Source organism: Nyctereutes procyonoides, unplaced genomic scaffold (genome assembly GCF_905146905.1).
Source record: "Nyctereutes procyonoides isolate TBG_1078 unplaced genomic scaffold, NYPRO_anot_genome, whole genome shotgun sequence".
In the NCBI taxonomy this organism is placed as follows: Eukaryota; Metazoa; Chordata; class Mammalia; order Carnivora; family Canidae; genus Nyctereutes; species Nyctereutes procyonoides.
Genome location: NW_026575046.1, coordinates 36,792,165 through 36,805,917, shown reverse-complemented (window position 1 = coordinate 36,805,917; position 13,753 = coordinate 36,792,165). Strand labels below are relative to the sequence as shown.

General features: G+C 39.0%; 1 protein-coding gene across 3 annotated transcripts in view; it reads left to right on the top strand.

The window, feature by feature from the left end:
* RNF145 (ring finger protein 145) overlaps positions 1-8,567 on the top strand; it is a 59,134-nt gene extending 50,567 nt beyond the window's left edge. For all 3 annotated transcript variants that reach the window (XM_055325370.1, XM_055325368.1, XM_055325369.1), the window contains 3 exons: positions 2,901-3,048; positions 4,126-4,482; positions 6,943-8,567. In XM_055325370.1, coding sequence (XP_055181345.1) covers positions 2,901-3,048; positions 4,126-4,482; positions 6,943-7,329 — 892 coding nt within the window. In that variant the 3' untranslated portion in view covers positions 7,330-8,567. The remainder of the gene's footprint in view (positions 1-2,900; positions 3,049-4,125; positions 4,483-6,942) is intronic.
* The last annotated feature ends 5,186 nt before the right edge of the window (positions 8,568-13,753 follow it).

Here is a 13,753-nt window from a genome sequence, read left to right as displayed (position 1 = left end):
GGCAAATTACCCTATTAAAATAATTTATAATTAAACATCTAATAAAGTATAACAACTGTTATAGTAACTCCTTCCTGCCTTTCTTTAAAAAGAATAAAACTTTAACCGCTGACAAGTTTGTCCCATAACTTTGGAAGGTAGAAATGTTTTCAAGAAAAGATGTAAAACAGTTCTAAAGTACCTAGCTTTAATTTATACCATAATAATTCACTTTCTTCTCTGAATTACTAATTATAGATAGTCCCACACAGTCTAGCATTTAACTTTGTGGTTATTTTTCCTTCCCACCTATATTATTATAGCTAAAGGTAGAAAGGATGTTTTATGCCCCCTTTTTTTGTCTCCTTGAAACTCTATGGATTTGACATCACAGATGATGATTTTTAATTAAAACCGATTAATTTTTTTGCAACCATGAACTAAAAACTATTTTGGTTGAAATCTACATTTCCTCATAATGATTTTATTTATTTTATTTTTTAAAAAATTTTATTTATTCATGAGACAGAGAGAGAGAGAGAGAGAGAGAGGCAGAGACACAGGCAGAGGGAGAAGCAGGCTCCATGCAGGGAGCCCACCGCGGAACTCTATCCTGGGTCTCCAGGATCACACCCCGGGACAAAGGTGGCACTAAACTGCTGCGCCATCGGGGCTGCCCCCTCATAATGATTTTATTTTATTTTATTTTATTTTATTTTATTTTATTTTATTTTATTTTATTATTTTTTTTAAAAAAAATGTTTTATTTATTTATTCATGAGAGAAACAGGGAATGAGAGAGGCAAAGACACAGGCAGAGGGAGAGGGAGAAGCAGGCTCCATGCAGGGAGCCCAATGCGGGACTCAATCCCGGGTCTCCAGGATCAGGCCCGGGGCTGAAGGCGGCGCTAAACCACTGAGCCAGCCGGGCTGCCCCCTCATAATGATTTAAATAAATGTTCATGTTCTATAGGAAATCACTAATAATTCTAAGTCTTGATGTTCAGTTTACGTAGATTGTAATTTTAATTGAGTTTTATGTTTTAAGAGAGAGGAGAGCTGTTTTGGGTTCATGCTGATTTCTTTTTAGATTTGTAATCACTATGTTAAATTATTCCATCTTTGGCTTTCATTTACCCAGGAAATGGAAATAACTAATATCTTTTTTTTTAATCCTTGTGATAGCCCTCTTACCATCAATTTGCTTGTAAATTGGATATATAAAGTAACTATAAGTAAACTTGCAGGGGATGGAAATAATCTTTTTTTCTATTGTATGAAAACATTTTTCAAAGTTCTGCTTAAGGCACTTCTTGGGGAGGGTTTTGTTTATGTATCTTTTAATTTTTTAATTTTTATTTTAAAAAATATTTATTCATGAGAGACACAGAGAGAGGCAGAGACACAGAGAGGGAGAAGCAGGCTCCATGCAGGGAGCCGGATCTGGGACTCCATCCCGGGACTCCAGGATCACGCCCTGGGCTGAAGGTGGCGCTAAACCGCTGAGCCACCCGGGCTGCCCTGTTTATGTATCTTTTAGAACTTGGTATACAATCTGTCTTGCATTGGAGTGAATTTAAGGGATGATTTATTAGAATATTCTGAGGTATAAAGAGGTACACAAAAGAAAAAATTACATTCCTTCTCTACAGGGCTCCTTTGTATCCTCCATGAGATAACTATGATAACTTTTGTCCTGGTTATATCATAGGACTTTGCATTTGGTGGATGGATAGGTTAAAAAAAAAAAGTAGTAATCAGTGGAAAATAATTTGAAAAATACAAAGCAGAAATAACTTTCAAGTTTTATTTGCCACTTCAAACAAGCCTTTGAGCTTAGAAACTGAACTTTGCAAAGGAAGAATTATTTTTTTCAAGGAGTTTAAATTTGGGTGATGAGACATTTTTATGTGTGTGTACATTTATATTATTTAGATAATAACTATAAAATAAAAATATAAATAAAAATATATAAGTATACAATATATAAATATATCGTTGGAACAGTACTACAATTTTAGTGTATGATTGGCTGGTAACAGTGTTAAGAATTCTGAGAGGGTCAGTGATTCCTGGAGGAAGGATTCATGTTACCTGATTTGTTCAGTTTGAGGTAGCCGAAAGGGTTTAGAACAAGAGAGAGTGGAGTAGAATCATTTCTAGTCAGATGTAAAAGTGCTTGTGTTTCTCTGGGAATACAGTTCTTTAACCATCTTTGCTTATAGTGGGGAACAGATGTGGACTAGTTTGGATCAAAAAATTAGAAGTCAAGGAGCTCAGATGTCAGGCTAGAAGTTTAGAGAAGGCATTGACAATTTTAACACTAGTAGAACTTTGGGAAGATTAATAAGGCAGGCAGTGTCCAGGATAGATCTGACGCTAGAGGAAGAAGACCAGCTAATAGGTCCTACAATGCAGTGGTTCATAGTTTTTCGCCCACAGACCTGACAGATGTGAGGATTAATTTAGCTGTTGGAGAACCAGTCCTCTTAGTAATACTGTGCTCGTGGTAACAGAGGTTTTCATCACAGTGCAACAGGTGGGAAGATGTCTCATGACTTAAGATCTCATAATACTTTTAAGGAATTGTTAAGGCTTAATGCTCCAAAAGCCTGAAGTCCCTTTGAAATTGGTAGGAATGAAAATGGAACTGAAAGTTAACTATTGGAAAAAAAAGAAAGAATTGATGGTGCTTGACAATTTTGACTAAGTGGAGAAAAGAGAAAAGGTGAGTCATGTAGCTTTGAAATACTGGGGCTATGACCCTTGCCCTGAAATCTAGTACAATGACTGACACAGAGAAGGATGCTTAGTAAAGGATTTGGGAAATGTCGGTGTGGCCCAAGACCTATCACGTGCTAACGTGGTTGTTGTGGTCCTGGGTGACATGTGCTTTAAAGAAATATTTTTCTTTTTTTTAGGAGTTTATGGAAGCACTTCCGTGCTGTGAGCCTTTGTTTATTTTTGCTAGTGTTCCCTGCTTATATGGCTTACATGATTTGCCAGTTTTTCCACATGGATTTTTGGCTGCTTATCATTATTTCTAGCAGCATTCTCACCTCTCTTCAGGTAAGCCTAGGAATAATTAACTTTATATAATAACTGATTTTCTTATTTTTCCTTCCAGAATTAAGCTATTTCTAGATGAATGATTATAAGTAGCCTATTTAGGTAATTACTTTCTGCCCTACTCATCAGAAAAACATTAATTACACTGATTTGAGCATTGGCATTATAGACAGATGGTAGGTTATTAAAACCACACCTATCTATTTCACTGTATTTTTTTTATCAAGGTAAACTTTGCAAATGTTTAAAATGATACAGATCAATCATAAAGCTTAAATTGATGAGTCACTAAAATAGTAAAAGATAATATAGCTTGTTTGGAGCTTTTTTTTTTTTTTTTTTAAGATTTTATTTATTTATTCATGAGAGACACAGAGAGAGAGGCAGAGACACAGGAAGAGGGAGAAGCAGGCTCCCTGCAGGGAGCCCGATGTGGGACTCAATCCCTGGTCTCTAGGATCAGGCCCTGGGCTGAAGGTGGTGCTAAACCACTAAGCCACCCAGGGATCCCTCCCCCCCTTTTTTGAGCATATTTTTAAAATAAAAACCCACTTGAAAATATCCTTAGTTTCCTGATGTGTATGAATATATGACTTATGTGCATAATACATACAACAGACAATATTGCCCTGGAAATGATAAGCTTCTTGTAACTTGAAGATGGATCTTTGCTGCCTGATCAGTAAGCTATAAAAGAAGATATAGCACTGCGAACAAAGATTTATTCATTGTTCCTTGTAGAGGTAAAGGTTCTTTGAAAGTTGAGAAACAGGTATGACTACAGAATTAGGAAAATGTAGATAGAATTTTAATGGATTTTGGTGATCTGGGGAATAAAAGGAAAGGAGGAGTCAGGGAGAAGTGATGACTAATCAGAGTTCTGTCTCAAGGTATGGCTTTTTGGTATCAAATGCTTGGATTGCTGAGATCACCCACATTTTAATTATACCACGGTCTCCTCTGATATTAAATATGTTATCCTAAAAGTATTGAGAATATTGTTATTGTTTAAAGTCTATGAAAAGCCTTTCTTAATGGTCACACTCTTTTAAAATACATGTATTTTTTTTCCCCCAGGTTTTGGGAACACTTTTTATTTATGTCTTATTTATGGTTGAAGAATTCAGAAAAGAGCCAGTGGAAAACATGGATGATGTCATTTACTATGTGAATGGCACTTACCGCCTTCTGGAGTTTCTTGTGGCTCTCTGTGTGGTGGCCTATGGTGTCTCAGAGACCATCTTTGGAGAATGGACTGTAATGGGCTCAATGATCATCTTCATCCATTCCTATTATAATGTGTGGCTTCGAGCGCAGCTGGGGTGGAAGAGCTTCCTTCTCCGCAGGGATGCTGTGAACAAGATTAAATCATTACCCATTGCTACGAAAGAGCAGCTGGAGAAACACAATGATATTTGTGCCATCTGTTATCAGGTAACTCACGCAGTAAGAATCCATTTGGGTGGGTTGTCTATGTTTCCCTGGGACTTTAACCACATTAACCAAATTTAAGTTAAATTTCTAGGCAGAATTATTTCCTTGGTTAAAAAAAAAAAATAGGTCTCAGAAATTACTAAAGACCTGATACAATATTTCCATTTTATTTCTAAACTAAGTTTTTAATTTAGTCCCTCAAGTTCTAATTTATTGTTTTTCAACATTGCTCACCCATAAATAAAGGAAAAACAGGTCAGGTGTATTTTATGTTTACTCCTGAATACACACACACACATACACACACACATACATATATATATATATATATATGTACTATCAAATATATACTATCAATCAGGAGTCAGCAACTTCTGAAAAGTGGTGTGCCAAGATTTTGACTCTTTTACTTCTGGAATTTCCAGGACGGGGAAGAAGTATTCATTTACTTAACATAGGTGGAGAGAGTATGTGTTTACCTGTGGGTTGATAGATATGAGATGGATACAAGCTTGTGTTTATGGAAGTGGGGGCAGGAGGATATCGTTTAGGCAGCCAGTCAGTGTGCCATTGTAGTTGGCCTTTCTGGCATCTTTGGCATGTTTGTCATGACAATTAAAATTGAAAGTTAGTATTTAAATGAGTTGGGAAACATCACAACAAAAAATAGGCCAGGAGTTTAGTCACCTGTAACCTGTGCAAAGGGGTGGTTGAGTAGCAGCTTTTATAGCTATACCATACTATTGGAAGTATGGACAGAAATTAAGGGCAACAACACAAACTCTTCCTTTGAAATCACTCTTAAAGAGTGTAGGCTGGTGGAATAAAACTATAGACAGTGTCAGTGACTGAGGGAATGTTCATTGTCAAGGCTGCTTTACAGTCTAGAAGGGGGTGTATATGTATTTGTGTGTGTTTAAGATTACCTAGTATAAGAATTTTGTCTAAGAATAAAATGCAACTACCACTTTTTTATTGTTATTAGAACATACTTTTGAGTACTTGTAAAATAATGTGTTCTGGGCTGTTGGTGCATTTGGGGGACTAAGGAGTATTATAAGGTTACCCCCAAGTGAAGTGGTCATTGTCTTAGTTTTGCTTCCTTTGTGCTTGCTAGCATCATGGTACATAGAACAGAGCACATTAAAGACAGGGCACATCAGCTTCAGCAGCTGATGTCTAAGTATTCCATCTCTGGGATTTAAGAGTCTTTCTTTTATATTTCCTGTTGTCACATCACTTTTTTTGAGGTGCTAGAACTACCTGTTGATACCACACAGAAAATAAAAGTCAAATTGCTTAATTTCCCAGCTGGCTGCTTTTCCTTGGATGGCTTTCTGCTTAAAAGTTGACTCCTAGGTTGTTACCAGCTCTTGGCAAGGAATTTCTGTGACAACTACGACTCCTTGTTTTGGGACTTCAAACGAAATTAATGGTTGAGTCACCAAGTGTATATTCTTAACAACTGAAACATCATGTCCTCAGCCTTCCCTCCCCAGGCATATCTTCTGCAAGGAACATTAATGCAAAGTGTACCACTTCTTAATCCAGTGGTTATCAAACTTTAATGTGCATAAAAGTCATATGGGTGGCTTGCTGCTACTACAGATTCGTGAATGCCATCTTCAGATACCCCAATTCAGTAGGTCTGGGGTGGCCCAGGAATATGAATGGTTAACCAGGGTAATTGTGATGCCAATTGAGAAGTGCTAGCTTGTCCAGGCCATATTTTGAAGAGTGTATTACTATATACATACAGTTATGTCCCTTATTGAAATTGCCACTTCCTTGCCAATACCCTGGTGTTATGTGGCTGATTTTGTTTCCTTGCCAGTAATTTCATCATAGAATAGTCTGTTCAGCTGTGTTGAAGCCTAACTGTGGAAAGTCCAGTCTTCATCCAATTTTCTGACGTTCTAATTACACTCCTGCCATGTGGGGGAGAGACCCAGTAATCACACTGCAATAGTTGTGTGATGCTCATGTTTTATACTAAGGCAGAAGCCAGTTAAGTTCGTTTCTTTCTCATTTTTGGTTTTTGCTTCTTTTTTTTTTTTTTTTTAACTGTTTAGCCAGTGGTTCTTGCATTGTTGGTATAAAGGGGTCCCATGGGACACCTGAGTGGCTCAGTGGTTTAGCACCTGCCTTCGGCCCAGGGCATGATCCTGAAGTCGCGGGATCGAGTCCCAGATCGGGCTCCCTGCATGGAGCCTGCTTCTCCCTCTGCCTGTGTCTCTGCCTCTCTGTCTCTCATGAATAAATAAAATCTTAAAAAAAAAAATGGGTCTCTTGATTGATGGGAAGAGGATTATCACTATAAAATGAGTTTTATTCTAAAGTCTGTGGTACATATTTTCTCTGGGGAATTTGTGGAAAAGAAATGCTGGACCTAGAGTTTGGGGTTAGCAACAAAGCTTTGAGATAATAGGCATTTATGAGGTATCTTTCCTCCCCTTCTAGGACATGAAATCTGCTGTGATCACACCTTGCAGTCATTTCTTCCATGCAGGCTGTCTAAAGAAGTGGCTGTATGTCCAGGAGACCTGCCCTCTGTGCCACTGCCATCTCAAACACTCCTCACAGCTTCCAGGGTTAGGAACTGAGCTGGCTCCACAGCCTCATGCTGGAGTTGAGCAAAACATCATGCTTCAGGATGGAACTGAACCTCCAAATCAAGAGCATCCTCCAGGGACCAGGATGCAGGAAGGTTCTAAGGACAATAATGAGTGCATTGCCACTAGATCAGATAGCCAGGAAGGGACTCGTGATCCTAAGGAATATCCTTTTAGTGCAAAAGATGAAGCATGTCCTGTCGAGGTCAGCCTAGAAGAAGAGAAGCAGAAGTAACACTTTGATACTCTGGAGAAGTTAACTTACTATGAAATTTGAGCTCAGATTTGAGGAATGAATGTATGAGATGATGAGGCAGGAAACTTGACATTCCAAGGATCTGATCCAGGAAGTACTCTCAGTGGAGACTGCTTGCTTTCATCCCCTTGACATTGTGGGAAAAATTTTGCAATGTATGCTAATCGAAATGTATTTATATATCCTATGCTGATATTTTGTAGAGGTTTGCCAAGAAAATTCAACCTCAACAACTTCAGAAACTGCCCCTAATTTATAAGGGATAAATAAAATCGGATTTGAGTGTTTGGAAGGGGCTAAAGAAAGGAGGATAAAGAGCATCAGGACAGCATGGGAAGAAGCAGGCAGAAGCGGAACTGACATTTCACTTTCTATGGGACAGGATCATTCCTATTGCAGAGTATGAGTAGTGACCAGCCCTATTCACCACCCCCCCTTTCCCTCAGTTAATTGGAACTCAGTCAGGTGATAATTGAGTTTTGTACAGCACTGAAATTGAAATCAAAGACGTTAAGAGCATTGATTGTATTCAAAGATGGAAGCACGCTCATACTTCGTATGTGCTTTAGGGGAGTGGGTGGGTGGGCACTTGGGCCTTGTGGGTGCATTCATGTAATCTGAGACTCTTGAACTTTATGATGGAGTCTTCAATATTTTGATGTATATGAAACTTTTGTTAATATATTGTATACTGTGTTGGCTGTGTGAAGTAAACTAAAACCCTAATGAACACTTTGGGGTCCACATTAGTGTAGGAGACCAAAGTGGGAAGGGCTTTAGGGCACTGATAAAGGCCCTAAGTGTACTTTTTGATCCTGTGTAATGTTAAATTCTTGCAACTGAATCAAAACAGTGTTAAATTATGGCAATATTTGCACTTTGGGAATGAGTACATAACTGTATGATCACACTCTGCAAATGCCACTTTTAAAGCTGTTAATAGACTTTGCACCTTTTCTTTGACAAGGATGTGTCATATTTAAATTTTTACATTCATCATGGCAACAGGTAGAACTGGGGAGGGGGGAATGTAATTTTTTATGGGAATTTTGATATGAAAAGAAACTAGTCATTTATTTATACAATAGGCTTGGCTCAAAAAGTGTTTTTCAGACTCGATATTCCTAATGTGGGATGTGACTTTATTTTATTTTTAGTAGCAAATTTGGATGTAGACTGACAGACATAGCTGAATGTCTTAATAAATTTAAATTTGAAGATAACTGTTTTGTTCCTGTGATGATTATTACTGTAAAGTGTTTGAAATTCTCTTCTTAGAAGGTTTTGTTGTTCTCTAGCCAGGTTTCTTTCATCTTGATCCCTGTCAAAAATGCCCTGCAGATGGCAGAACTTTTTGATTGAAAATGACCAGCTCTTTGAAATTGTCTACACCAGGGGAAGCAGACCTAGCTCTGCAGTAGAAGCATTTGGGGAGCTTTTAAAAAAAGTACACATTTCATGCATGGGCCTAGAGGGTCTTACACTAAGTGAAATCAGGTTGAGAAAGACCAATACTGTAGGATTTCATTCATGTGGAATCTGAAAAACAAAACATGAATAAGCAAACAAAACAAAAGCAAAATCAGACCTATAAATTAAGAGAACTGATAGTTGCCAGAGAGGGAGATAGTGGGATGGGCAGAATGGGTGAAGGGCAGTGGGAGACACAGGCTTCCAGTTAGGGAATGAATAAATCACAGGGATAAAAGCTACACCATAGGGAATATCGCGGGTGATGTGTGGTGACAGGTGGTAGCTACACGTGTGGTGAGCACAGCATAACCTCTACAGAGGTGTGGAGTCGCTGGTGCACACCTGAAACTAACATTGTCTACTATACTCCAAAAGTGCTTAAAAATTACACATATCTGAGCCCAACTTCAAACCTAATGACTCGGAAGGCTTTGGGGGTTTCTGGGAATGTGTTTTTTAAAGCTTCCTGTTTAGAAAAAAGCTAGAGTGTGTTTCTCCCTGGGTGTAGCTAAAGTTGCTCACTGTTGTTGGCAGACGGCCCCCTCTAGCGGCAGGCTGGTAGCGATCTCTGATTTAAAATTGATTTTTAGCCTTTGTGCAAAAGGTGCATGTTCAAATATTCAACTTTTTGTTGCTTTGTTCAAAGAACTAAGATTGCAGTTAAAGTTGAAATCATTCTTAAGGCATAGTGAACTTGGCCATCTTTTAGCATTGTTTACACTTCTGACCAAAAGACTGTTCAAATAGATCTTAAGAAACGTACTCAACTGTTTTAATAATAGTAGAGACTTCTTGGACATGTGTCATATAATAAGCTTTTTTACTTCCTACTAGCACAGAGACCCTAGCTCTACTCCCCAAGTCACGGGAGCCTCTCAGTTCACCAGCCTGGTGAACGCATAGCATAGCGTTCTGCTCTCTTCGGTGTAGATCCTTTTGTCTCATTCAGGAGAGCTATATTCTGCTATAGTAGCAAACCCCCTCCGTATCTCAAGTGGCTGTAAAGCAACAGAAGTTTGTCTCGTGCACACTGCATACCTGACTGCTCAGTTGGCAGGAGCGATCTATTTGGTACAGGCACTTGGATCAAGGCTGACGGAAGAGCCACCCTTGAACCTTCCCGATGGTCATGGCTGGGACAAAGGGCTGTTGGAAGACCGTTCGTTAGCAATTCCAGGCTCCTCTTAGCAGTGGACACCTGCCCCTTCCCTTTTCCCCTCACCAGCACGGGAGGTGCAGAAGCTTGGTGTTCTGTGCGGCCTGGCCAGAGCACGTTAGCAGTGCTGAGGACCAGCACACCTCAGCTGTAGCAACACATCATTCTATTTACGTATTACCAGATTTGGGGAGCACACCTGTTCCAAGGATACAGACTGAAAACCTGGCTTAGTTTGCTACTTGTTTTGACATTCTGGGACCTTCCCCTCGTGTATAATGCCATCTGGGTTTCAAATTTCTGTTTCTCGATCATTTTTGTAATAGTTTCTAACTCAGACGTTTGACTTAAGACCATGTTTAACCATCTCTACTACTGAAGAGAAAGTTTGATTCAATTTCTCTTCTCTTACATTTGCTCAGATTAAGTGAGAAAACACTATAGCCTTTTTGGGCCTTTATTGTGTCCGGTTACTGATTTCCACTGTTTTTTTCAGAACATGTGTACATCTTTGCTCATAATCAGTTTTCTCTTAAGAGCTTTTTATCACCCCATGAGCTTTGAGATCAAAGTTCATACTCCACAGTCTAAACCCTCATACTAGTTACATGTATTTCCACTTTGTGGTGTTTGCATGTTATAAGACTTGTTCTAGTGATCTAAACCATGCTGTTGGCACAGTATGTCTCTAGAGGTCTGGTTTTCAAACACTAGCCCAAACACGAGGCTCCGAGATCCCTCATTAGGACTTCCATGTTGTCTCTGAAGTATGGCATGTTTTCATGAGCATTTTGCATCAGAAACACTCTGCCTTCCTGAAAGCTTTTGACGTTATGTCAAATTGTGAATTTAATTGGCTAGTGGAGAAGGAACAATTTTGTAGTTTCCAAGTTTAAAAGGGAGACCTTTTTTTCCTATGGCTCTGGTAATGGGAAAAAAAACCTTACAGAGATTGAAGTATTAATAACTTATATGCTAAGTTTTTTTTTTTGGGGGGGGGGACCTTGAAGAAAATAAGTTTTACACTCTAGTTGCTTCTACTCTGGCTTTCATAAAAAATAGAGTAATTTTAGAATCATGGCAAGTTGAAGATAGGCATTATAAGGTTTCGATTATTTTTTTTAACCCTGTATGATTTTTGAAAATATTTTTTCCTCTTTTTTTTTAAACACTGCTTATGATTTGGAAAGCAAAGTATTTAAAAAGAATAAAAAATCACCCATAATTTCAGTTTTGGTATTACTAGTATTTTCAAGTTACTTTTATAGACAGTGCTAACAGAACTCCCCTCGTTGACAAGTACATCCCCACTCATCTGGGAGTCATTTTTACTTCTATTTTTAAAGTCTGTTGCCTATCGTTTGGTTTCTGAAATTCAAACACATCCCAAACAATTCTGTAATTCATCAGTTAAGGTACACCTATTCTCCCAACGTTGAAAATACAGAATGCTGTGACTTAAAGTTGCATTTTATAGGTAGCATTTGCTTGGAAAATAATTTAAAAAAAAATACTAGGAGCAGCTTACAGACTAATTATTCTTGTGGCCACTCAGGAAAAGACTTCCTTTCTTCTCTAGGAGACTTGACATTCTGTTGCTATTGTTCAGAGGGAAGGCGGGACATTTTTAGTAAAGACCTAGTAAACCCTCCTTACTCCTACTCTAGAGTCCTATCCATTTTCCTTGCACTTGCTAAAACTAATATTGGTGTTCACCTAATCTCTTTTTTATGAATGTTGGCTGTTTGACCCTTGGTTTTTTTCTTTCTATTCTTAACTCCTTGCTTTTCTGTTGTTCTGTATGTTCTAAGGTAAGAGAATGGCTTCTGAGTAGCTGGGAATAATAAACCCCATGAATCTAGAAGAATTTCTGTGTCAATTCTAGATGGAATATTCTATTACTTTACAAACGAGAACTTGCCAAACTGAAGTCATCTCTCTGTGTGGCACCAAGCCTGCTAGTTTCCTCTGACAATCATTTATCAGTCCCTTTGGTTTTAGGCAAATCGGCACAGAAGAGGTGAGAGTAGGCCTGACTAAAGACTAGAGTTCTGGGCTATAATTTTTATTCCTTTTTTGAGCTGTGTGACCCTTGGCCAGACTTTGTTTTTTTCTGGGCTTCAGGTCATCTGACAAAATGATCTCTGAGGTGTCATTCTGCTCTTAAGATTTTTGCCTGCCCGTATTCCTTACCAGGGACTGAGTGATAAGCTTCATGGATTTTTTTTTAATCTGCTATGCCAGATATTAAACTTAGCTAAGGTTCCAGTACTACTTTGTTTCCAGTGCCTGCGACAGAGCAGCAGCTCTCTAAATACCTGAGTGAACAAATGAACTTAGTATGTGGCTCCTTATATAAACCCCATAGCTTAAAAATGGCAGAGAATTCTCTTAGTTCTAGGGGCAGAGAGCATAACATTACGTGCCAGTGAGATGAGGTCATTTCTGTGAGTGGTTTTTGATTCTCCAACTGAATTCAGATACAGAACTCAGAGCTTTCTAGAGGAGAAATTACAAACCTGGGACATTCAGATGAAATCTGAGCTGATGAATTTTTTTCCCTTGGTTTTATTGTTTGGCCTCAAAGATGCACTTTTAAATGACATTTTAAAAAACAATTGGAGTTAGTTGCCAATCATTTAAAAATTGCAAGCCTGGGGATCCCTGGGTGGCTCAGCGGTTTGGCGCCTGCCTTTGGCCCAGGGCGTGATCCTGGAGTCCCGGGATCGAGTCCTGCGTCGGGCTCCCGGCATGGAGCCTGCTTCTCCTTCTGCCTGTGTCTCTGCCTCTCTCTCTCTCTCTCTCTCTCTCTGTCTATCATGAATAAATAAATAAATAAATAAATAAATAAATAAATAAATCTTTAAAAAAATAAAAAAATTGCAAGCCTATACATACAAATCCAATATCTGGCTTTTCTTGGAAAATCAGAAGAGCTGGCTGCAATGAGGTTACTCATTCCTGCCTGGCGACAGTTGGCAGAGCTGAAGTGAGTCGAGTCGGCTTTCTGATTCACCCCAGACCCTCTCCCCACCATTACCTGCTCTCGGAAATTAGGTTGTTATCATCAAACTTCTGTCCAAGTAGGAGATGCTGGGATTACTGGCGAGCTTGGCTTCTCACTTAATGACATTGTATAGTGCAAATATTCTGTATTCATCAAAGTGAAAAATAGAAGAGAACCAGGAGCAATGTGGATAAATCTAATGTTCATTTGTGAAAGTGTAGAATCTGTATCTTCGTTTTTCTTTCATTATAGTAGTCATTAAAAAAAGAAAATCAGTGACCAGGTGTTTCATTTGAATGTATTTTCAGTTTGGCTCTACACTTGAAGATTGTGATATCACCACCTTATTGCATGGACCTGGGCCAGAGTTCTTTCAGCCTTGTTGGGCACTGGAAGCAGGTGGGAAGCTTATGAAAACTACAGATGCTTGGGCCCAACCCCATAGATTCTGACTGGGTATGTGTGGGATGGAGACTGAGTATTCTCTTTAAAAATTTTGCAGGTGATTTTTTTTTTAAGATTTTAATTGTTTATTCATGAGACACAGAGAGAGAGGCAGAGACACAGGCAGAGAGAGAAGCGGACTCCATGCAGGGAGCCCGACGTGGGACTCGATCCCGGGTCTCCAGGATCACGCCCTGGGCTGAAGGTGGCGCTAAACTGCTGGGCCCCAGGGGCTGCCCCCAGATGATTCTGATCCATCAAAATGTGAGAACCTTTGACCTAGGGCAAATATTCCTGCTATTTTGGTGTGTGTGTGTGTGTGG